This window comes from Gossypium hirsutum, chromosome D12, assembly GCF_007990345.1.
Source record: "Gossypium hirsutum isolate 1008001.06 chromosome D12, Gossypium_hirsutum_v2.1, whole genome shotgun sequence".
NCBI lineage: Eukaryota > Viridiplantae > Streptophyta > Magnoliopsida > Malvales > Malvaceae > Gossypium > Gossypium hirsutum.
Window position 1 is genome coordinate 48,685,282 of NC_053448.1, and position 26,059 is coordinate 48,711,340.

Sequence of the window (26,059 nt, forward strand, 5' to 3'; positions counted from 1 at the left end):
TCCGAGTATTGGCTGAGCAAGTTGGATGAAGCAGAACAGATTTAATCGCGATGTGATCAATTGAACTTGATAGATGGAAAAAGGCTAAAAGTTATTCATCACGGTCAAATGAATGATGCGAGCCTATAATAAAATGTTCATCCCAGAGAATTCCACGAGTGTGACCAAATGTTGATCATCTTCCTTCTACAAAAAAAATGTTTTGGAGGAAAGCGTATGCCAAATTTGGAAGAACCTTATGTTATAGAGAAGGTTTTTTTTCCAAAGAAGCTTTGATTTTGAGCGAGATGGATGATAAACCTTCAAAGTCCTGTAAATTCAGATTCAGTCAGGAAATACTCCGCTTAAAGAAAGAGAGGACCAAGGTAAAAACCCGCAAATGGCAGTTTGAGTCCAAAAAAAAGGAAAAAGAAAAAGTGATGTGAAAAAAATGAAAAGATGAAAATGAAAAATGAAAAAGTAAAAATGGAGAGGCTAAGGCAAAAACTCGCAAAGGGCGCCTTAGACCAAAAGGGATTTGAGCTGAAAACTCGGAAAGGGCGGCTCAAATGTTGATCAAAATGGCGCTTGAAATTTTCAGAGCAGCTCAAATACTGATCAGAATGGGGGCATGCAGTGGTCTTGCTATACCTGAATCAATAGGAAAGGGTAGGCGACATTTTGGGGTATCGACAAAGTACTGTAGATCTCCTAAACATATGTTAAACTCAGAATAGTCTTTAGAAAGTCTGTACAGAGAAGTTCAAGCTGCGATATCTGGGACACCTAATCCTTATACTATTTTTGTTATTCTTGGAACACTTCATTCATTTCCAAGATACGCATTCCTAAATCAATTTATTTGTTATCCATCTTTATTATCTTTGACAATTTATTCATTTCGAGCTGTGCTCAGAACCAACTCTATTCTTATCCATGATCTTTTTGCAAGCATGTTACATTAGAATAATGGTTAATAGACTAATAAAACTTTCACAAGGGAAGTTTTGCATATTACTCTAGAAGTTTCTAAATAATACGGTAACCTGAAACAGGACTGTTGTTTAGAACGCACCAGGTTAAAGGTTGGAAATCTAATAAGGAAGAGTCTAAATTAAGACTATCCCTTTGAATTTTGTTGTTTAAAACATCGATTCAACAAAATGGTAATATGTCGTATTGGTGACAAAGCTTAAAAGAACAAGCAAGCAATGATCACCGAATAATAAGAAGAAGTTCTTCTTGGAGAAGAATATTCTTCATTTGTGCATGAGCATTTGGTATGACTCCCTAGAAATGGTGAAAATGACAAAAGAGCTTCACATTCTGCATCATTGAATTGTGATAGTGGAGGATTGAGAAAAGGCCAGATCTTTTTACCCTTGAGTTACCACGAGAGAAAGATGATACAGATTTTGTATTCCAGTGGATTGAACTTTGAAGTTCACAGTGGGGGTAATTTGATTAAGTGTTTTTCGGAGATGCTAGCTGAGCAAGAAGGTGTTATAGCACATTAGTGAGGAAACCTTAATAAACTTTGAGTAATAATAACTCAAGCATTAAAAGATCGTTTTTATGACATTTTGTATTCATTTAAATGTCATTCATACACGTCTAGTTAGGAGCATTTGATTCATTCTAATCATGACATCCTAATCTCTAGGCATAATTAGGTTCATCATACAGGTCATGTTTTACAGAAAACAGATCAGTGAAATCATAAAGCCTTATCCCCTTGAGCAACAGTGGAGCTGGCTAAAAAGCAGCAGATCTTGTCTTCATGTATTGGCGTGAAGTAGATCAAAGATAGCAGATCTTGTCTTCCCATACTGGTGGTGAAGTAGATCGAAGATAATTGATCTTGTCTTCATGTATTGACACGGAGTAGATCAGAGATACAGATCTTGTCTTCATGTATTGACATGAAGTAGATCAGAGATAGCAGATCTTATCTTCATGTATTGACATGAAGTAGATCGAAGGTAGTGGATCTTATCTTTATGTATTGACATGAAGTAGATCAGAGATAGCAGATCTTATCTTCATGTATTGACATGAAGTAGATCGAAGATAATAGATATTGTCTTCATGTATTGACATGAAGTAGGTCAGAGATAGAAGATCTTATCTTCATGTATTAACATGAAGTAGATCAAAGATAATGGATCTTGTCTTCATGTATTGACATGAAGTAGATCAGAGATAGCAGATCTTGTCTTCATGTACTGGTGTGAAGTAGATCGAAGAAAGCATATCTTGTCTTCATGTACTGGCGTGAAGTAGATCGAAGAAAGTAGATCTTGTCTTCCTGTACTAGCAATGAAGTAGATCAAAGATAACAGATCTTGTCTTCCCATACTGGTGGCGAAGTAGATCGAAGAAAGCAGATCTTGTCTTCATGTTTTAGCGTGAAGTAGATCGAAGATAGCAGATCTTGTCTTCATGCATTGGAATGAAGTAGATCGAAGATAGCAGATCTTGTCTTCCCATACTGGTGGCGAAGTAGATCGAAGATAGTAGATCTTGTCTTCATGTATTGGCGTAAAGTAGATCGAAGATAGCAGATCTTGTCTTCCCATACTGGTGGCGAAGTAGATCGAAGATACCAGTCTTATCTCCTTGAAGTTGCAGTGGAGTAGACAAAAGAAACCAATCCTATCCCCTTGAAGTTGCAATGGAGTAGATTAAAACCACATATTTTATCTCTCTGAAGTTCTAGCAGAGTAGACCGCATCAGATTTATTTTTAAGTTGTAGCAGAACAAGTTGAAGCTATAAGTCTTATCTCCCTGAAGTTGCAGTGGAGCAGATTAAATATAGCAAATTTTGAAGCTACAGCATACGAATCCTATCTCCCTGATATTCCAGTGGAATGGATTGAAACGCTAGTTCCTGTACCTCAGAAGATGCAGTAGGAAGGAATGAGGCTACTAGAAGAAAGGCACTAAAGAAGTTGAGGCTCAGTAAGACCAGGCACAATTGGGCTTTTGGTCTTTGATCCATTCCCGTTACACGACAACGAGCAAAGAGGGGCAGCTGTATAAGCCCAAATGTGCCCAGGCCCTATAAAATTAGCCCTAGCCCAATACCCTCCAATTTACCCAAGCCCATATCAGCCTAAAACCAAAAAAAAGAAACCCTAGCTTCTCTGCTTCAGCGCTGCAGCAAACTGGTACCGCAACAGTAGCCACCATTCACGCGAGTTGCGCCTCCACGCGCGCCATGCCTTGCACGCCGCACCTCCAGCAGTACCTGCAGCAACAAACACAAATAATACAGCAAAGAAAAGGGAACAAAACAGAATAGCAAAAATTGGGCGACAATATGCCAACAAAAAAAACAGAATAGATTTCTTTTGATTTTATTTTTTGTTTTTCCTTTTCCATTTCGGCTATTTAAAGCCGTGAAAAATCTGTAAGAAAGGGGATGAAAATAGAGAAAAAATAAATACAAAATTTTTTCCGAATACGGAGGTGACTTTTCCGTTTCACTTTATTTGGCGTTTGTCGCCCTTTAGATTGTTGGTTTTGTTTTTTTTTATGGTTTTTGATTTATTTTTATTGCTTAAAATAAAAAGAAAGGGGAAAGGACTAACCTTTGTCGCCTAAACCGTCGAAACGGTCCCCCTCCGTCGCGATCGGAGGCTGGGGCGGCGATTGAGCCGTGGGGTTCTTGAACCGTGGCGAGGAGGAAAAGAGAGTGAAACCCTAGCAGGGGGTTTTCACTGCTGTTTGGGGTTTCAAAACCAAAAGGAAAATGAGTTTTTTAAGAAAAATTTTGATTTTTATTGAAACTGCAAAACGGCGCCGTTTTACCCAGGCAGACCCGTGCAGTGACCCGACCCGGAGGGGAAGATCTGCGCGTTCTGGCCTGAAAGGGGAAATTGCGCATTTGGCCCTCTTTTTTTGTGTTGCGTTTCAATTAAACCCATTTTGTTTCAATTTGGCCCATCGCTGCGCAGTGTTTTGGAGGGCGAGAATAATTTCCCTTTTGGTCCTCCATTATTGCTTGCGCATTCAAGTGGGTCCCATTTTTATTTATTTCGAATTTGCCCCGTTTTTTTCGTCTTTTTTCAATTTAATCCATTTTTTTAAAAACTTTTATTTTATTTAATTGTTATTTTAAAAAAAAGCATTATTATATTATATATTATCATTATTACTATCATTATCTTTGTATTCATTCACATGCATTTTGCTTATATAATATATATATGCATTTTTTATATAGTATTCACCTATTGTTTTTTATACGATATAACATATATGCATATTTTAATATATATATTTTCTAAGATTTTTTAAATACGTATATACTTTATACCTACATACTTTCTCTTATATTTTTTTATTTTTTTATAGAATTTTTTTAATTTTCGTGAAACAAGGTCGGAGTGGATTCGGGTTCCCCTGTTTTGAATTTGAAAAATCATAAAAAATTGTAAAAAAATTATTAGGGTTTTAAAATTATATGTTTAAATTCTTAATGAGTCTATTTCCAAGATAAACAAATGGGAACATCATCCAAACCCCGTAATAAGAGATAATTAATTTTTAGTAATGAAAGGTTGAAGCTGTCAAACAACAGAACATAGACAAATTTGAAGAATTTACTGTACTTATCGTCTAAGTCATAAAATTTAAAATTTCTATAGTAAAAATATATTTGAGTCTAGTTTCAAAAACATCAAGCGGATCTTAAATTCGAATTCTGTACCTCAAGATATAAATAATTTAGTGACCATGACTCAAGTGGACAACTTTGATATTAACACATAAGTAAATAGTGGAATTATAGATAATGTTACATATAAGTATGTTATATACTAAAAGTTAAAGATTCTAACAAATATATACATAAAGGATGTGGAATGGAGAGGAGGAGGAGGAAAAAAAATGAATATATATAGTAGATGAATTTGAAATGTTTCGAAATGGTTGTAGGTGATGGAATGATTAATACATGTGAGTATGTTTTAAACGAATTGATAAAATAATAAGTAAATAATTGTTAATTGATGTGATATTGAATTATTTGTTAAAATTTTATGAAGAAATAAATTGATTGGCACAACTTAGAAATAAATATGAAATATACATAAAGTGGGTAAACTAATTTTGCAAGTGCAAGTCCTCCAATGGTCTTATTTGTAAAACTTTAATATTTGTGTTAATTTTATATACTTTGTTATCTTTGATTGAATATCATGTTATTATGAGGACTTGATATTAGAAATAGATGCAAGTGGATGATATGTAAAATGAAGTGGCGGTTATGACATCTGAATATATATTCAGGTAATGATAAAAAATAAATAAATACAAATAAAGTGTGGAACTTGTAGGAAAATGGATACGACGTCATGATGACAAGTTTGCCATGTCACAACGTAGAAACCCCAACGTTGTGACGACAGTTCAAAATTTTTTTATGAACTATACAATTTGGCCTTTGATCAATTGTGGATGTTTTAATGAGCTCCTTTAACTCATAATTAGTTCTATCGTAAATTTAATTATTACTGAAATGAGTTAATGATCTATATTAATTAAATAATATGATACATTGATATGAAATTTTCAGTAGTTGCTTCGGCAACGAATGTGACATCTTGATGCCTTGACTCGACGACCGAGTCGGGTATGGGGGTGTTACATTTCTTACTGACAATCCCTGCTTGGTTGTTGAATACATCATCAAAAATTTCTTTGTCACTAAAGGAGATCTCAACAATAGGCGTATGATCACATAGAATTTCTTCACAAATAACATTATTAGAAGCTTATTGCTCAAACATATCTTCATCTTCAATTAAAACACTATGAGAAAACTTCTCAATAAGCTTAGTGTCATACTTACAATCCTCGATTTGAAAAGACGAGAAGTTGAATGAAAATGTTGGACATGTAATGATTTGGTGGCCTTTCTCACCACAAAGGATACAAGTAGGTGTTGGACATGTAAATAGTAGACACTTAGAGTTTTGCTGATCCTTCTCATCACAATGCATGCATTTGCTAGTTCGTTCTCTTTGTTCTATGATGAGTCATTTAAGCATGTGTATCTTGCTATAACTTTTGTTCAAATGTTTTTCCTGACAAATCCTTGAAAAATAGAATATGTTTAGGCATTGGAAACAACATGTTCGTGCGGGCTTGGAACACATACAATATATATGCTTTGTTGTAGGTTTATTATTCTCCTCTTCAATACTACGTGTGCACACCATATCTGAAAGCACAAACACTCAAAACAAAAACTTGCCCAAATAAACAAACCTCACATTTATATACTCATTGCAACACCCTTATACCCGACCCGATCACCGAGTCAAGGCATCAGGATGTCACAGTCGTTGCCGAAGCAACTACTGAAAATTTCAGATCAATTTATCATATTATTTAATTAATGTAGATTATTAACTAATTTTAGTAATAATTAAATTTATGATAGAACTAATTATGAGTTAAAGGCGCTCATTAAAACATACATAATTGATCAAAGGCCAACTTGTAAAGTTCATAAAGATTTTTGAACTGTCGCCGCGACGTTGGGGTTTCCACGTCGTGACATGGCGAACTTGTCATCGTGACGTCGTCTCCATTGTCCTACAAGTTCCACTCTTTATTTTTATTTATTTATTTTGTATCATTACCTGAACCGTATTCAGATGTCATAACCGCCACTTCATTCTATATATCATCTACTTACATCTATTTCTAATCTCAAATCCTCATAAAAACATGATATTCAATCAAAGGTAACAAAGTTTATAAAATTAACACAAATATTAAAGTTTTACAAATAAGACCATTGGAGGACTTGCACTTGCAAAATTAGTTTACCCACTTTATGTATATTTCATATTTATTTCTAAGTTGTGCCAATCAATTTATTTCTTCATAAAATTTTAACAAATAATTCAATATCACATCAATTAACAATTATTTACTTATTATTTTATCAATTCGTTTAAAACATACTCACATGTATTAATCATTCCATCACCTACAACCATTTCGAAACATTTCAAATTCATCTACTATATATATTCATTTTTTTTCCTCCTCCTCCTCTCCATTCCACATCCTTTATGTATATATTTTTTAGAATCTTTAGCTTTTAGTATATAACATGCTTATATGTAATATTATCTATAATTCCACTATTTACTTATGTGTTCTTATCAAATCTGTCCACTTGAGTATAGTCACTAAATTATTTATATCTTGAGATACAAAATTCAAAATTAAGACCCGCTTGATTTTTTTGAAACTAGGCTAAAATATATTTTTATAAAAAAATTTCAAAATTTATAATTTAACCAATAAGTACAGTAAATTCTTCAAATTTGTCCCTGTTTTGCTACTTGACAGCTTCAACATTTCTTTACTAAAAATTAATTATCTCTTAGTACGACATTTGGATTATATTTCCTTTTGTTTCTCTTGAAAAAAGACTCATTAAGAATTTAAACATGTAAATTTAAACCCCTAATCTTTTTTTTTTTACAATTTTTGATGATTTTCTAAAGTCAGAACAGGGGAACTCGAAATTAATCTGACCTTGTCTCAAAAAAATTCATATATCTCATAATATGAAATTCTTTTGATTACACCGTTTCTTCTATGTAAAACTAGACTCAATAGGCTTTAATTTCATGTTTTAATTAACTTCTAATTAAATTTATATAATTTTTGGTGAATTTTTAAAGTTAGACTACTGCTGCTGTCCAAAATTGTTTTGGTGCAAAATGTTGATAACCAAGTTTATAACACCCTCCTTTCCTTTCTCTACAATATTACCCATCACTTCCTCTTATTTTCTTTCACTAACATATTAAAAACATAAAGTCTTATATAAAAAAACTCTACTTTAACATCATTTCCATGCTTTTTCAATAATATTAAACTTAAAGATATATATATATATTGAAATTTTGATATTCTTACCTTATCCTATTGATTTCAAACTTTAACTTGACTTTCTCTCTCATCCAACTTCTATTTTCTTGAATCCAAGGTGATTTTCTTGTTCTCCATAGTCTCCTTATCTCTTTTCTCTCTTGGTGATTATGAAAATTCCTTGAAATTTTAGGTGAAAATGGTGGATTTTTGGTAGAAGGATCAAATTATAAAGAAAGCAAAGTTTTCTTCTTCTCTCCCCCTCACTCACGTTGGAAAGATGGGAGGATGCTCTTTTTTTTCGCTTATTCAATTTAGTCCTTATTAATCCATTTTCCTTAGTTTCTAGATCTTTCTACGTTTAAAATATTTACACTATTGACCTTTCACTTCAACTTTTCCATATTTATACTTATACCACAAAAATTCTCATATTTATAATTTAGTTCATTCTTTAATTTAATACATTATGTCTTGCTTTTGATGTCTTTCAACTTTTGTTTTCATTAATCTTATACCTTTCTATGTGCAATTTATCTATAGTTTTAATAAAAGTATCGGTACAGCTCAGTTGTACTCAATTATCATCAGGCTCTCACCCTTTGATGTAAATCCTCCCTTGTGATCTCCTGTACATGGCCTTTTCTGATTCGTCATAGTAAATCTGTAACCCCGCTCTCCTCTCCTCCCCTTCCTTTCCCTTTTTTGTTTTACTTTTGCGCAGCCGGTGGTACACTTTCGACGCATCAAAAACAAAAAACCTTAGTTTATTATTGTAACTGATGTGATGAATTCAAAGCAGAAAAGGAATTCATTAATCCGAATCCACGTCATCAATCCTCGTAGTGTCGCATGAAATAAATGGATACCGTTGGATAAACACCCCCAATAAGCTATCCCTAGCCGTTGGATTGTAGCTCCTACCATTGTTCTTCTCCCTTTCCTTCATCTCACAGCCAAGTTTTCCCTTTTAAATCCTAAAGCCTTCTCAACAAAATCAACAATTAACAGTTCACTACTTCGTCTTCCTCTCACTCTCTTCTTCGCTTTCTCTTAAATAATACGAAAGCTAAAAGAAAAAGCTCTAAATTTCAATGGCGACCGAAGAAATTAGTCGAACTCAAGGCCTCAATCCTTCTCAACAATCTTCTTCACTTCCAGACTACCCTCAGGTAGTTTGCATTTCGTTGTTTTGTTGGGCTTTTCCAGATCATTTCATTTGATGTTCACTTTTCTTTTTTTTTTTTTTAATTTTTTGATTTTACTGGATAGATGATTCTGGAAGCCATAGAGGCATTGAATGAGAGAGAGGGCTCCAGTATGTCATCCATCGCCAAGCACATCGACTCCACTCACTCCGATCTCCCAGCGTCTCACACCACTCTCCTCTCCCACCACCTCAACCAGATGAAACAAATGGGTCAAATTGTTATGTTGAACAACAATTACTCGAAACCCGACCCCAATGCCCCACCCAAGCGTGGACGTGGACGTCCACCTAAACCCAAGGTTCCTCTTCCACCTGGCGTCGTCGTCTCTCCTCCCAGACCTCGTGGTCGTCCGCCTAAGCCGAAGGACTTATTGGCTCCCCCCAAGCCCAAACCCGTCAGCACCGGAAGGCCGCGTGGGCGCCCCACTAAGAAGGCCAAGACTGGTACCGCCGCCGCTCCTCCACCTCCTCCCGGCGTGAAGCGAGGCCGCGGTCGACCTCCCAAAGTGTTACCGTCGGTGGGTTTTCAGTAAAGTAGCCAAGTTAATAAACGAAAGAGAATGGAGAAAAGGACTCATTCCGTCACTGCTCCTACCCCAGCCGCGTTAGGTTTAATATTTTTTTAACCTTAATTGTTTAGGTGTGGTTTAGTTATCTGCTAATTGACGTTTTAGCTTTTTCGGTTTTTTGTTGTAGTTAACTTTTGGTGGAGTACTGTAATGAATTTAGTGTAGGGTTTAGATTTTACTTGAGTTCGACTCTTTGTAATTTCAATATGTGATTTACATGTAAACCTATTACTCTGTCAACCGGTGATGACTCTAAACTTTAATTTGTTGTGGTAATTATGGCAGGTTTGATGTGACTTGTCTGTTTTTTTTCTTCCCCCGCTTTTTTTCAAAATCAAATTGTTAATTATATTTTATTTTTATTTAAATTGAAGATATATTACTTATTTTGTCAAAAAATTATTTATAGTTATTATTAAATATTAGTATGAGATACATATGATATATCATGTTACTGTTTAGTTATGCAAGTTTTACTATTTGGTAGATTGGGTTAATTTGTTTATTTTTAAAGTAAGGTAAAATGAAATTTAATTTCTGATACAAGAATTTTCATAGTAATTTTACCTTTATGTTTTTCATATCTAATTTCATTTAGTATTATTTTATAATATTATATCATGCTACGTTAAATTAAACTGTAAGAGCTAATTTTTAAAAAGCAATTACATTTTATGTAAAATTTTTAAAAATTTTAAAAATCTGTTTGAAAATAATTTTAGAATGATATAAGAATTTGATTTATGGACCTTTGGATTTATTTTATTATATAAAAGAATTTAAAAATTAAAGTTAATAATTTCTCCCTTTTTCAAGAAAAAATTGATGTAAACTCTCCTAAATCAAATTTTATTTTCAAGTTGCACTCCCCCTATTTAAAACATGAAGACATTGTTTTGAAAAAAAATTGAAGCAAATTGCTTGAATTTCAATAAAGGATAGAAAATGGAGTTGATTGAAACTCATATTTTTTATAACTTATGAGCAATGTTCTAAGATTGAGAAAATTGTGTTGCCATTGCTTATAGCGTTAGTGAACTCTGCAAAATTTGGTGGGAATTCTTTTTTCGCCTTTTTATAGGAATAATGTAAAATTATAAAATTATATATTAAATTGGTATGTCAGTTAAATTATATATTAAAATAGTATACTAAAGGTAATGGAAGGTAGTGCATAGACAACATTACTTTTCCTTTTTTTTTTTGAAAATTATTTTTTAATATTTAAATAATAATAATTTTATATTAGTGGTGCCTTATTGGTAGGAGGTACCACAAAAAAAAGGAGGTGGTGCCACACTCACTGGTGGCACCAGTCACGCCTCCCTGATAGGAGGCACTGGTGACAATGGCACGTCCTTTCCGTCAACCACACAATGCACTGCAAATGTAGTGTTAAGTCTTGTTGAAGCATGAGAAGAAAGAGGCAGTAGCAGATGGGGGACCTTATTTACTATCGTCCTTGTAGAGAAGATTCGGCAGAGGGAGAAAAAAAGAGAGAAAGAATGGAAAGGAAGAAGAAGAAAGAAAAAAGAAGGCATATTTGTTAGTAATTATTATTTTTAATCTAAAGGGATTAGTAAAAAAATTTAAATAGATGGGATTAGTTATTTTTTATGTTGTTTTTTTTATTTATTGTAAAGTTTTTTGGTTAGTAATTATTATAAATTGTTTGTGTTTAGTTTAGTGTTTTATTGTGATTTTTTATGAATGTAAATTTTTAAAAATTATTTTTTAGTATTTATGATTAGGTTATAAATTGTTTGTGTTTAGTTTAGTGTTTTATTGTGATTTTTTAAGAATGCATTTTTTTAAATTATTTTAAAGTTATTTTGTTAGTAATTTATGATTAGGTTATAAATTGTTTGTGTTTAATTTAGTGTTTATTTTTAATTTTTATGAAGGTAAGTTTTTTTGGTTTTTTTTAAAAAAATTATTTTGTTAGTAGTTTATGATTAGGTTATAAATTGTTTGTGTTTAGTTTAGTGTTTATTTTTATTTTTTATGAATGTAATTTTATTTGTTTTTGATTTATTTGACAATTTTTTTGATTTATTGAAATGTTGATTAAATTTGTTTTTATATAATTTTATAGGTTGTTTGAATGAAACTAAACATTCATATTTCTATTTTATTTTTTGTTGATTCGTATGTTTTTTATGTTTAGATACTTTATGTTTATTTTAATTATATTATTATTATTATAAACTAACATAAAAAATTTTCTGTAGGTAAAATATTGGAATTTATGAGTTTTTTTGTTGTAATTATATTATTATTGTACTATATTTATCGTATTATTTACTGTATGTATAATATTAATGGGTTTTTAATAATTATTGAAAATGGACCCTCTAGAAATTAATTATCAAAATTTGTTATTGTCAACAAATTGTTAGGGTGTCTCAGTTTTGTATTGTAATATTGTTTCTCCTATTATTGGGATAAAAATGCTCAAATCCAAATTATTTACCTATTGTACTGTGTTTTTTTTGCAACAAACTAATTGAATTCTTTTTTTTAATTGTAGATTTGCAACAAATGAATTCTTTGATTAATAATGATGATCACATATAAAAAATTATTAATGAGATAGTAATAAAATTGTTATTTGTTACTCACGTCATTTACAGAATTATATTAGGTTATATTAACTATTTCACTAATTTAATAATGTCAGGGTTTGTACCGTGCATTGAGGGGTCGTGTGAATGGTGTAAGCTATTTGCCGGATGAACACCTCTTGCCATACTTGGAGTTAGCCGGATTCGGATCAGCAGCATTGATCCATATCTTTGATTTGCGATACGACTTAATATCTACTTTGGTGGAGCGATGACGCACAGAGACTCACGCATTTCATTTGTCGTATGGGGAGTGCACCATCACTTTGCAGGATGTTGCATTACAACTCGGGCTCCCCCTCGACGGGAATGCACTTACTTGGACGTTCGCTAAGTGAGGGGAAATTTACGGGTTTGAGGTTTTTAAGGCTAAAGGTCAATTTTGAGCATTTACCGAGTACTGCCATTGAATGGAAGGTGATGTACACCGTTCGATCTTACATTATGCACATTATAGGGGGTGTACTCATGCTTGATGCCAACAATAACAAAGTCCTGTTGATGTACTTGCTCCTATTATCTGATTTGCATAACTTTTATTTGTATAGTTGGGACTCCATAGTGTTAGCTACGTTGTATCGTGAACTTTTTCGGACGATAAATCCTTCTGCCGTGGACATAGGCAGATGCCTAATATTGTTGTAGTCTTGGGTGCTGTACCGGATGCCATTCTTAGCATCAATTAGTCACCAATCATATATATTTCCACTTGTGAATAGGTGATGAATTTTTACTCATTATAACAATTATTTGACATTTTTTTCGGATGATATTATTCTAACAATTTGTTTTTGTAGATGGAGTACTATCCGAGTATTAGGAGGTCATACACGGTTCCGATATACTGTCTAATGATTGAGAATCATGCTGGAGAGGGGGAAGTTTTTCTAATATTCATGAGATTTTATTATTTTATCTTACTTGACCTGTGTTAATATAACAATGTTATTAATTGTGTAGTTCATCTGGATGCCCTATTCTATCTGAAAATTATGGTGGTTATTCCATCGTTTGCCCACGTCTACTAGAGACCTAAGGTGGATTAATGCACCCATTATTAATTTTCAGATAGTGGAGTGGTATCATGGGGATCGAGTACACTGGCAGTTTAGTTGCATACAGTATATTCTGACACTGCCAATACAGTTGGTGGACATCTACGAGATTAACAAGAGGGGGAAACATGAAAATAATTGGGCGGTAGTGGATGAACAATATATTGCGGAGTGAAACAACTAGTTGGGGTGGATACCTTAGATGGATCGTGCTTTGGATCTACAACCCTAGTTAGAGTACATACAGTGGTACTCTGAGATGGGGAAACCATCTTTATTTGGTGGGTGGTCGATGATAGTCCTTCTGCATATGACACGACTTGGGAAACCCTCCTATTCCTTTCTACATCCGCCTCTAGAATCAGAGCCAGAGCTACACTATTGGGATAGTTCTTATCATCAAGACTTGGGGTGCGATGACTATTTCCCAAGCTCTTCAGGCCACATATATCTTTTAGAGTTTGATATTTTTAGCCCATTACCACCGCAATACTCCACTTCCCCCGGCTCAAGTTCATCGATGGCACTTGAGGCATATAATTTTTCTTCTATGTTTCATACACCTCCATGTGCGGGTGAAAGGAATGTTGATCGCTGCAATCACTCGAAACGTGAATGTCGACCTCCGCAAAAATATACCCCTAGGACCATTCCATCAAACCATCAATTTTAGGGGTTTTTGCAATTTAAATAGTTAAGTTTGTATTTATTTAATTCTACAAAAATATAAATGAAAAAATATATAAATTTTGTAATTCAAATTATATTAATTGCAACAAAATTTAGTAAAATTTTGTATTTATTTAATTGAGATTCATTGCAACATTAAAAATAGAACAAACTTTGTAATTTAAATTAGATTAATTGCAACATTAAAACGAGGAACAAAATTTGTAATATAAATTAGATACATTGGAGTACATTAGCTCAACTCCTACCCGATCGTGACGATTGTCCAATATGGTAGTTTTAATGCGGACATTTACACCGATTATAACTAGCTAATCTGCATACACCATAAAGGTTCCCGTTTCTCCATAATGTCAATTTCATTATGGATTTTAGATTATTGTTGACGACCTTTCAAATTCCTAAGCAAATCCTTTGTCTGGGATAAGCTCGAAAGTCGTTGGAGGTACCTACCACGTAGACAGGTTAGGCAGGACGGGGATCTCGTTCTCCCAGACACACAACGTGCGTTTGAGGGTGTACACCTAATTGATAAATTGTTCAACATTGAGTGAGACTTTGACACAGGGTGTCACGACAAGCACACAGGGATAATGAAGTGTCTGGAACCTCTTACAATCGCACTATCTATTCCGGAGATCAACTCCGTAGGACCTAGGTGGTATACCAGTCGACGATTGATGGTCTCCGTAACTTGAAACATTTTAAGATATCGTGAGTATACTTTTACATTCATCGACCACGCCATCCGACAGTTTGCAACCATTGCATCCTTGACATATTCAAGAAACACGTGTCCTACCTTCATTTGGTTGACTTGTTACTGTCCCGTTCATAGCATCAAGGTAGCCAACCTGTAGAATGTAGCCGAGAACATAGATAAAATTAGAAGATGTCGTACATAGATAAAATCAGAAGATGTCGTTTTTTCATCAACACGGAGCTAACCCCCTTAGCCAAGTTTGTGGTCATATGACTATAGCGAAATCCAACCTATAGAAGGTAGTCGAGAACATTGATGAAATCGAAAGATGTCGTGTTTTCATCAACATGGAGTTAACCCCTTCGCCAAGTTGGTGGTCATATAACCATAGCGAAAGCTCTCGTCAAAACTTTGAGCTCATTGCCACGGCTCCATGGTACCCAACCACTATCAGAAAGGTGTGTTCGTTTCACCCTCCATATCATTCTCAAGTCGAGCCATCTTTTGCCAAAAAATGTGTGACTCTAGCTCATACGTTGTGTTTGTATTAAGAAAAAAGAAATTATAGTCTCGCCCTAAAACATTAAAATGTATATTGAAAAGATAAGGTCATCATTTACCCATTCTCACAACTTGTCTCCGCCAATCTGCATTCTTAGAATCTCGGTGAAAGTTAGCCGCAATGTGCATGATACAGTAAACAAATCTCCATGGTACACTGGAACGCATAAGGGCGGCAATTAATCCTTTCCCTCTATCGGGGATGATGCAAATATTATAGTTACTAATAATATACCTCCGCAAGTTCGTAAGAAAGAATTTTCATAATTTCATAATTTCCTTATCCACAATGGCAAACACTATTGGAAGCATATTCTTGTTCCCGTCTTGAGCAACCACAAGAAATAGGATTTGTGTATATTTACCATATAGCCAGATTCCATCTACTTACACAAACGACTTGTAGTGGGAAAATGTGCGCACGCATGGGTCAAATGTCCAGAATATCCATTGGAAAATTATTTTTCCTAGTTGTAGTTGGTTATCCGGGCTGTAATAAGGTCATGTCTGCAACTCAATTACAGTCTCAGACACGTACTTTTGCATAGCAGCTATCCATCCCTGTAGCTCATTGTATGACGCATCGAAATCTCCGTACAATTGCTTAATTGTTAGATGTTTAGCTATCCATGCCTTTCGGTATGATACTCAATACTGGAATCGTGTCTACATTTCAGAAATCTGTACCGAAACTTTAATGGTTGGCATGTCATTCACCACTGGCATGATGCACGTGTGAGGTCTAACAAATTTTTGTATCTCCCACATCTGCGACTTTTGGATAAATGCAGCTCGTACCTGCCAATTGCAGCCTTACGTCGACCTCTAACACTTCCATATATATAATGTCGGTTTAGACACGGTAACTTTGTAATCCACTACACATTCATGTTATACCGCTTAATGGGAAATACAAAATATTTCTTAATTTTGAATCTCTGGCCTACGAACAACTTCTTAGGATCAGAATCTACGGATAGCCAGTGAACATGTAGTATTTTAGGGTACTCCAGGAACTCGGCTGCGTGCTATCCATCTGGGTCTATGAGCGACATGTGAGCCCCAGGATTATTGTGTATCACAATAGGTCGAATTTAGTTCCTGACTAAAGACATGTTAACGTTTTCATCATCATTCGAGCCTTCATCGTTAATATCATTTGAGACCTCGTCCACATCGGGATCACTATCACAATCAACCTCATGATTAGAAGCATCACTACTATCACATCCATCATCATCAACCACATCAGTTTCGGATGCAGAATTAAGATCGATGTCAATCCCGTGTACAGTTGATTGACTATCAACATATGATATCAAAACCACCATACACGTCTCTTGAGCTTTATATTATTCACTTAGTGGAGTGAGATCTTCAGTTGGCTCCATACCAGCCAGTTCATTAGTGCATTTTGGTCCATTCGATTCCCACAATAAAGAGCGACTCTTGTCTCCACGTTTTTATCGTGTACAAGTTTCATCTTAGTGAATTTGATGGGATTTGTCGAAACTGAAAACTTGTAGAAAAGTTTCGAGATCCTTCTCTCACAATGTCTAACAATTTTTACACTAATCATTTCCTTCATATTATCAAATGAGACATTTCTATTAAATCTCATTGTTATTTGTTGGCAACATTCAAATATACATCCAACTGTTGTTGTCAAAATTACCCCATCGAAATAAAGGCATAGGAAGAATTGATTATCCATATTTAATACTAAATCTGTTAAAAAAATGAAAATTCTCAAAACAATTTCAAACAGCAAAAAATTACTTCAATAAAAGATTTAATGAAAAAAGGACCAAAATTATGTCAATATGCAAAACTTTTCATTTATAAGCTCAGATTTTTTTAGTTATCATTTTGTACATGTACAACCACATTTACTCATTTTTTTCATATTCTCTACTCTCTAACGTTTACATTATCTTTACATTTAATCACTTAAACTAATTTCTAGGTTTTCTTCCATCTACGATTCTGTATCTTCCTCCGGGAAATTCTTTATATAAAATTTTGAATTCTTTTCAAATTCATCTTTTACAATCCAATATGGAAATTCCTCGGGATCTTCTTCCTCTTTAATCTTTATAACGGGAATCGAATTTATAAATTCTTTTGGTATTTTCCTAACAACTAATTTATCTATCCATGGTAGGTCAAAGACATTTTTATTCTGAGTCAACTTTCGAGAACCTACACTTTCTCTCGCTATTTTCCTTGCTTCATAAGAGATTATAAACTTCACAAAGTATGTAACTATATTCCAATAGGTTTGTGGTACTAATGTCTTCCAAAGTTGGTCTAAAATGATTTGATACCCGTGTTCTATTAATGTCCATCTAAGGTTCAAATATTGCACTTTTTTCTTTTTAATCAGTTCATGACACTTCCATAACACTTCTTGTATCTTTTGATTTATGGTAATAAGGTGTTGAACGATGCCTTCTTCTGGTTTCATTCTATAATCTTGCAATTCTCTCATTATGTTATCAACTTTCTCTCTTTATGCTGAACTTGTTATCTCATTAGGTAATATCAGATTTACTGCCATTTCTACCAATATCTTTGACAAAAAATAACTTTTTTCGGATTTCAGTATTTATCTATTTTCCTTTGGTGTCATTACTAACTAACAATTAATCTATAATAGTAACTAACAAAATAACTTTAAAATAATAAAAGATTACATTCATAACCTAACAATAAACAATAAACATTAAACTAAATAAACAATTAACCTAGTCACAAAAATTACTAACAAAATGTAACACCCCTAATCCATATCCGTCGCTGGAATAGAGTTACGAAGCATTACTGGAGTTTACAGAACAAATACGGTTAATTCATGAAATTTACTATTTATATATGAAATCAATCATATTCAATCATATTGTCCCTTAAATGGACCCTCGAGGCCTAATTTATGTGTTTGAAACAAATCGGGGCTAAATTAGAAACTCAGAGAAATTTTCGTGAAATTTCAAAAATTTTCCTAGGTACAGGGGGCACACGCCCGTGTGGCCAGGCTGTGTGGCTCACATGACCATTGACACGCCTGTGTCTTCGGCCGTGTGGGCATTCAGTGTGAGGCACACGGCCGTGTCTCAGCCCGTGTCCATACCCGTGTAACTCTGACTTGGGTCGCACGGCCAGCCACATGCCCATGTGCTAGGCCGTGTGGACAATTTATTTTTCAAAAATTAGGTGTAAGGGATACATGACCAGACCACATTCCCATGTGCAGGCCCGTGTCTCTACCCCTATGGATGAAAATTAGCCATTTTATGGCCTCTTTTCTCACCCATTCTTGACTTCAACCTACACACCTCAAATTTCATTCATATAGGCCATAACAAGATCTCTAAAACAACCAATTCCTAACTTTAATACGGTCATATTATCACATATATTCTAACATTCTAATTAGAACATAAATCAATTCACACATGTAACTTCTTATATCAACAGGTTTTACCAATTTGTTCATTACTAAGCCTAAGAACTATCCATCCATTAACCACACTAATGCTATACTAAACATGATAAAACCATTCATATATAAGTTAACTTGAAACATAAATAAAAGGTAATTATTGACATTTACACAACCATTTCAATCTCTATACATGCCATATAAATCATAATATATATTACAAAATCTACCGGAATAAGTTGGATAGTGTGGCCTGATGTGTTGATCCGATCCCCCGATCTCATGTTAATCTACAAAGACATTAAACAAACAAGTTCGTTGGCTTTTAAACTTAAATCTTACTGAACATACTATAATAATTCTGTTAAGTAAATCATTCAATATACTATTCCTGCCAACCACAACTTCAATCGATGAATTCATTTATTTCAGATTGATATCAATAATAACTTTAAATCTTCGGACATTAATTCCATGTCACTTACCAACCCTTGTAAAATCGGAGAACGCCTTACAGATATGAGTACATCGTATTCAGGAGCTCGAAGGCTACAGAGAAACACATAAGTGCTAAACAGAAACCTATAAAGGTTGAACGGAAGCTCATAAGAGCTGAACGAAAGCCCATAAGGGTTAAACTGAAGCTCAAAATAACTAAACAGAAACCCATTAGGGTTAAACGAAAACTCATATGAGTTAACTAAAGCTCAAGAGAGCTAAACGGAAAGTAAACACGGAAGTTCGCAACAAAAGTTGAACCTCGGTTTACTTGGGTAATTTGCCGTCAATTCCTCATTTGTACTGAACGACTGTACTCAATCTCGCGTTCCATTTCAACAAATGATGTGAATAAATACAATATAGCATTCATAAATCTAATATATAATATTAAAGTTTAACCATACGAACTTACTTGGGTAAAATTATGAAATTTGTAATAGTTCAAGGACTATTTTGCTAATTTCCCTTTTTCACGATTATCTACTGGCTCTTGATCTAAAATATAAAATTATTCATTCAGTAGCATATATTTCAATTCTAATTCACTTCACAATTAATACCCTCCAATTTTAAAAATTACACAATTACCCCAACTTGTATAATTTTACAATTTAGTCCTTCACCAATTACCCTATCAAATGAGCTAATTTTCTCAAATGACAATTTTATCTAAATATTCCAAACAATCATACAACCTTTGATCAACAGAATTTTAATATCAAACCCTAATATTTAATCTTTTCAGAATTTAGTCATAAAATCAATTTCTATTGAAAACACTTGATAAAATCATCATCTAATAAAATTAAAACTCTAAATCCATGTTAATTCATCACAAACATCTAGCACTCATCAATGGAAACTTTTAAAATTACCCATAAAATCAAAAACTAATTACATAAATACTTGGACCTAATTGTAAAAGTCTTAGAAACACAAAAATTTACAAGAAAAGGACAAGAATTGATCTCACTTGGAGCAAAAATATGAAAATCAGCTTAAGAAACCCTCCTATGGCGTTTTGCTGAAGTTTTGAAGAGAAAATGTCTAGAATTCTCTTGTAATTTCAATTTCTAAATTTAATTTCCTATAATTTACAATTTTACCATCCATTCCAATTATTTGTTATTTCTTACCTACCGCCCCACTAATTTATTTTGGGCATAATTACTCATTAAGTGCTCCCTTATTAAATTTTCAAGCCATTTGATCACTATTTCTTTGATTAGCAAGTTTTGCACCTTTTTGAATTTAATCCTTTTTACTAAATTAACTATCAAAGCATTAAAATTTTCTAACGAAACTTTAATACTACCTTAATTACCCTCCGTAAATATTTACGACTCGGTTTATAAAATCGAGGTCTCGATACCTCGTTTTTGAAACCAATTAACCTAATAAATCCTTGTGAAACACAAATTATTAATTCCAAAAAATTTTCTAATTCCATATTTGACTCGTAAATACTAAATAATAAAATTTTCAAACTCACTTGTCGGATTGAGTGGTCTTGAACCACTATTTCCGACACCACTGAAAATTAGGCTGTTACACAAAATTAATTAAAAATTAATTAAAAACTAATAAAAAAATTACATTCATAACCTAACAAATCACAATAAACATTAAACTAAACAAAAAATTAACCTAATCACAAAAATTACAAACAAAATAAGTTTAAAATAAATTAAAAATTAATAAAAATTTATATTTATAACCGAACAAATCACAATAAACATTAAACTAAACAAATAATTTATAATAGTTACTAACAAAATAACTTTAAAATAAATTAAAAACAACATAAAAACAACAATAAACAAACTACACAATACTAACAAAATAATTTATCATCATCATAATCCAGTCTATTTAAAAAACAAAAACAAAAATGCATTATCCTTTTTTTTTCTTCTCCCTTTCTTCTTTCTTCTCTTCTACTATCTTTTTTTTTTCTTTTTCTTTTGTTAAACTACTTCTCTTCTTCATTAGGGACCATTAAAAGGACCCCAAATCTGCTTTATTGGTTCCACCTATCAAAGAGGGGTCATTGGCGCCGCCTATCAGATAGGGCATATACTAAACTCGAAACCCTTTTCTATCAGATAGGCGCATATACTGGTACCGCCTACTGATATGGCACCACCGCTATATACCATTCCGGTATTTCTATGTGGGCATATACTAAACTCGAAACCCTTTTTTTTGTGGTACTGCCTACCAATAAGGCACAACTAATATAAAATTATTATTATTTTTAAATATTAAAGAATTAATTTCTAAAAAAAAGGATGATATCGCCTATGCACCACTCTCCACTGCCTGTTGTATACCATTTTGGTATATAATATGAGTGACATACTAATTTGATATATAATTTTTTATTTTATATTATTACTGTAAAAAAGGCCCCTTTTGATATATAAAAAAGGATGAATACAAATGAAAGCACAAAATACTAAGTGAACTCCTATTTGAAAATCAAAGCAATTTGGAAGAGAAACATAAAGAACATTTAATAAAATGGACAAATAAGATTAAGATTAAAATTAAAAAGTAAATGATATTTTAAAATCAAACTTTTATAAAATAATATAATTATATTTAATACTTATATTTATTAATTTATCAAAGAATTTTTTAATATAAATTTAGTATTTATAAAATTTAATAGTGAAAATCCAATATTCAATTTTTTTAACACTATTTATCAAACACACTCTAAAATACAACATATAATATACAAAAAGTGATGTAAAATATCCAACTAAAACAAATCAATCATCTGACCGGAAAATAGAAAAAGTCCAAATATAGATAAAATACCCAATTAGCAAGCATATGCATTAAACTAAAATAAAAAAACAAATCATCTCAAGGAAATTCTAAGGGTATGTTTAGTATTGCTTTTAAGAAGTACTTTTAGGACAAAAAATATTTTTACCATAAAAACATTCCTAAACAAGTTACTTTTCGACAGAAAAAGTACTTCTCCTAAGTCAAAAATTGGCACAAATGCACTTTTTTTAGAAACTAAAAATTTAAGCTTTTCCCTTAAAGTGTTTTTTTTTCAAAACCACTTTTGAGAATCATTGTTAAATTAAGTTGTAAAAACTTATTTTTCAGTGATATCGGAAATAGTAGTTTTGAGACCACAAATTCAAAGAGTAAGTCCGTATTAATTATTATTTAATTCATACAAGTCAATTATAATTTTATATTGAACTTTGATTAGATAAATTTTAATTTATTGAACAAATAGTTTAGTATAGTGGTTTGTTCTGTAAGTCAAGTGGTTTTCCGAAATGAGGTATTGAGAGCACGTTTCTGTAAATTGAGACTATAAATATTTTTATTAAATATTTACAGAGTTATTATTTTGATATGTGAAGGTTCGGTTCAGAAATTTTAATGTTTAGATTGTTAATTAATTAAAAAAGACTAAATCATAAAAAGTGCAAAAGTCAATTGCTATTAGTGTTTTAGTGCCAATCGGGCATTTCAATAAAATAGAGTGGCTTAATATGGTAATGAAATCATTTCATTAGTTAGGGGATGGTACCTAGAGGTGATCATGGGTCGGGCTGAGCCGGGCCTAGACAAAATTTTAGGCTCGTTTTCTAGGCCCGAGCCCAGCCCAGCCCAAAATATGGGCCTAAAAATTTGTCTAAGCCCGGCCCGAAAAGAAAATTGCTAAGCCCGAGCCTGACCCGGCCCAACCCATATTAAATTTTACAACACCAAAAAAGTATATATTTAATATATATTTGATTAAAAATAAAAAATATATATATTTAATATATAATTCGGGCCGGGCCATAAAAATTTTACCCAAGGCCCAGCCCATTTTCTAAACGGGCCTCTTTTTTTGCCCAAACCCATATTTCGGGCCTATATTTTTATCCGAACCCTCTCATTTTTTGGGCGGGCCATCGAGCCGGGCCAGGTAACCCAACCCATGATCACCTCTAATGGTACCTAAATGGAAATGAATTAAAATATGTGGTAATGGCATTTTTGTAATTAATTTCGATTTAAAACAAAAGAAAATAAAAGAAATTGTCATAATCTTTATGGTATTTTGGCTTGAAAATTGAATACCATTGTTGGGAGAAGAAAGGAGCTTCAGTTTTCCATTTTACTTTGCATGTAAGTGTTTTTAACATCCGTTTTTCATGAATTTTACGTTTTTGAAATCATTGTAACTAGATCTAGCTAACTTGTATCTTTGTTTTTGAAATTGTTAAAGATTTTAGATTTTGCCATTAATGAATTTTAATTTTTTTTATGTTGGATGAAAGATTTATGATCTTGATTGTTGTTTAGGATTATTTTGTAAAGGAAATTTAGTTAGTTTTTAGTTAAAGACTCAATTGATAAAATATTAAAATTGACAGGTAATTCTTGTGAATTTGGAATAATTATGGGCTATAGTTGTATAAATGAAAATACGGTTAGCATGACAAATTATGACATTTTGATAAATTTGGAATTTTGGGTTTAGGGACTAAATTGAGAGAAATGTAAAAGTTTAAGGAAAAAATTGTAAATAGGAAATCATTTGTACTAAAGTGAATATTATATGAAATTGAGGTTAATAAATATAAAAAAGTTATTTTATAGATCAAGAACAAGTAGATAATCGAGGAAAAAGGGAAAGTTGTTGAGTAGTCCCTGAACCTTCACTGTCTCTATAGTTTAGCCTAGGTAAGTTATGATTTGTTGAATATTCATATATATATATATAATGTTATAATCATAAAGTTAATTTAATGTGAGAAATGTAATTGATTTGTAAAATATTATGCGATTACTTGTATTGAACCCGGATGAACATAAGATAAGGTACAATTGGCATGCCATTAGGTTACATTGCGCGTTGTATGGGATTGACTTGTAATGAGATGATGATTCTTGACTTGTTACTGTCCACTGAATATACTAGAGTACAACATTTTTTGCAGACTACCGTGATATATTATAGTGATTTTGTTGTGTTACCGAGGGTGGATGTAAAGTCGTCGGGCTTGGCACTTGGTGCCTAGGTGTGTTTTGGAGGGATGTTAGCCTACGGGCTAGACATTTGGTGCCTAGGTGTGTTCTCTGTTGGTTTAGCTCGTTTCAGCATTTTGATGTGTTTTGGATAGTTAACCGCGTATCCGTATCAGTTTTATCGTTCATCGGGCGAATTCCTAATGGTAGATGACTTGTTATGGAATTATGGAATGTTTGTATGATTTTTCTAATATTATCGTGACTTGATATCAAATGATATCGTGTGATTTAATGGATTATGAAACTCGTACATACATATAAACTCATCTATTGAATGATTGTGGATGACATGATTATTGATTATTAATATTGCTAATGTATAATTGATACGTTTATAAGGTAAATTTTATCGTTTCAACCGTTGAACTTTTTAAGTTCAATTTAAGCTTAGTCGTGTCATCTTTCTGTTTCTTTGTAGATAACATTTGGTGAAATCGGACGATCGGATCAACATGAAGATTGCACTATCCAGATATCTATCGGTAGATTTTGAATGTTTACCTTTGGGTTATATGACATGTAATAGGTGTGTTTTGATATATGTTTTGAATACTTATTTCTAATGGTATATGTATGAGATTGATGTAAAACTGTTTAAATTTGGTATTAGTGTGTTTGTGTGTTTGCCTATGGTATGACATCAATATGTCTTTGTGAACTTATATTTGGCTATTTGATTCAAGTTTCATAATGGCTTGGTATTGAAACATGGCAAGTTTAATGTATGCTTTAGGTATGGTGTGTGAACTTGATTGCCATTGAGTAGTGTAAATATGTATTTGTTTTGGATATTGAATTGTGATTTCAATGAGAACACATTGGTTAAGCATTTAGGTTGGATGATTTTGGCATGTTTTAGGCTCATTTAATTGTGTTTCGAATAGCTTTAATTAATGGTAAATGAGTTGCTTGATGTCCAAGTAAGCATGTTTTTGTGACGTCCCAAAAATTCAAGTATTTGATTTGTTATATTTTATCATAAGTTAATATTTGCTTCAGTGGTTAAAGGTCTCAAATCTATGACTGAGGCCTTAGGTTCAAATCTTGGTGTGAGCAAAAAAGGTTTAGTTTTTGCAATTTTCGGTCAAGGGTGCATGGGGTGGAATTAGATTGAAAATCAAATATTGGGTAGTTATCAGGTTGTGGGATAGAATTGTTGGGATTATCTTAGTTTCTTTTATTTTTATTTTTTTTGGTAACCTTAAAAATGAACTTCATTTTTCCCATGTTCTTCTTCTTTTTTGGCACTTCTTTTGTTTTTCTTGTTCCTTCACTCCTCGTTTTTGTTTTCCTTCCTCTGCGAACAAAATTCAAGATTAATTTTGGGATTCTCCTTGTGGCCTTCCATTTAATCAGTTTCGTTTGGAGTTTTTTCTTGTTCAAATTCGTTTTACTGTTGATTTAGGGAGATTTGCGAGGCAGTGAGTATTCCTCATCCTTTGAATTACTGTGGGTTGTTGTTATCGAGAGTAATGAGATTTTCATCCTTTGAATTACTTCAAAATCAGACCAAGCGTGTAACAAGAAACCCAAAAAATAGTGAACAACAAAAGCTGAAATTGGGCACTATCGATGCCACACGTCAGTGCGCCAGATTGTGTGGCTCAAACATAATCGTGTGTCCATTTTACACGCCCGTTTGGCTACTCCACATGCACGTGTACTTAGGTTGAGGAGTTCACTAACTTGCGTCACACAGCGGTGTCGCAGGCAGTGTGCCAGCTTGTGTGAACCTTGCACCTAACACAATAGGGGCATACGCCCGCG

The 26,059-nt window shown here is 33.0% G+C and overlaps 1 protein-coding gene across 1 annotated transcript; it reads left to right on the forward strand.

Moving 5' to 3' along the window:
- Positions 1-8,478: 8,478 nt before the first annotated feature.
- Positions 8,479-9,901, forward strand: LOC107946285 (HMG-Y-related protein B). The gene is made up of 2 exons (XM_016880543.2): positions 8,479-9,054; positions 9,155-9,901. Exons 1-2 carry the CDS (start codon positions 8,977-8,979, stop codon positions 9,623-9,625), a joined length of 549 nt encoding a protein of 182 aa, XP_016736032.1. The 5' UTR covers positions 8,479-8,976; the 3' UTR covers positions 9,626-9,901.
- Positions 9,902-26,059: the final 16,158 nt, after the last annotated feature.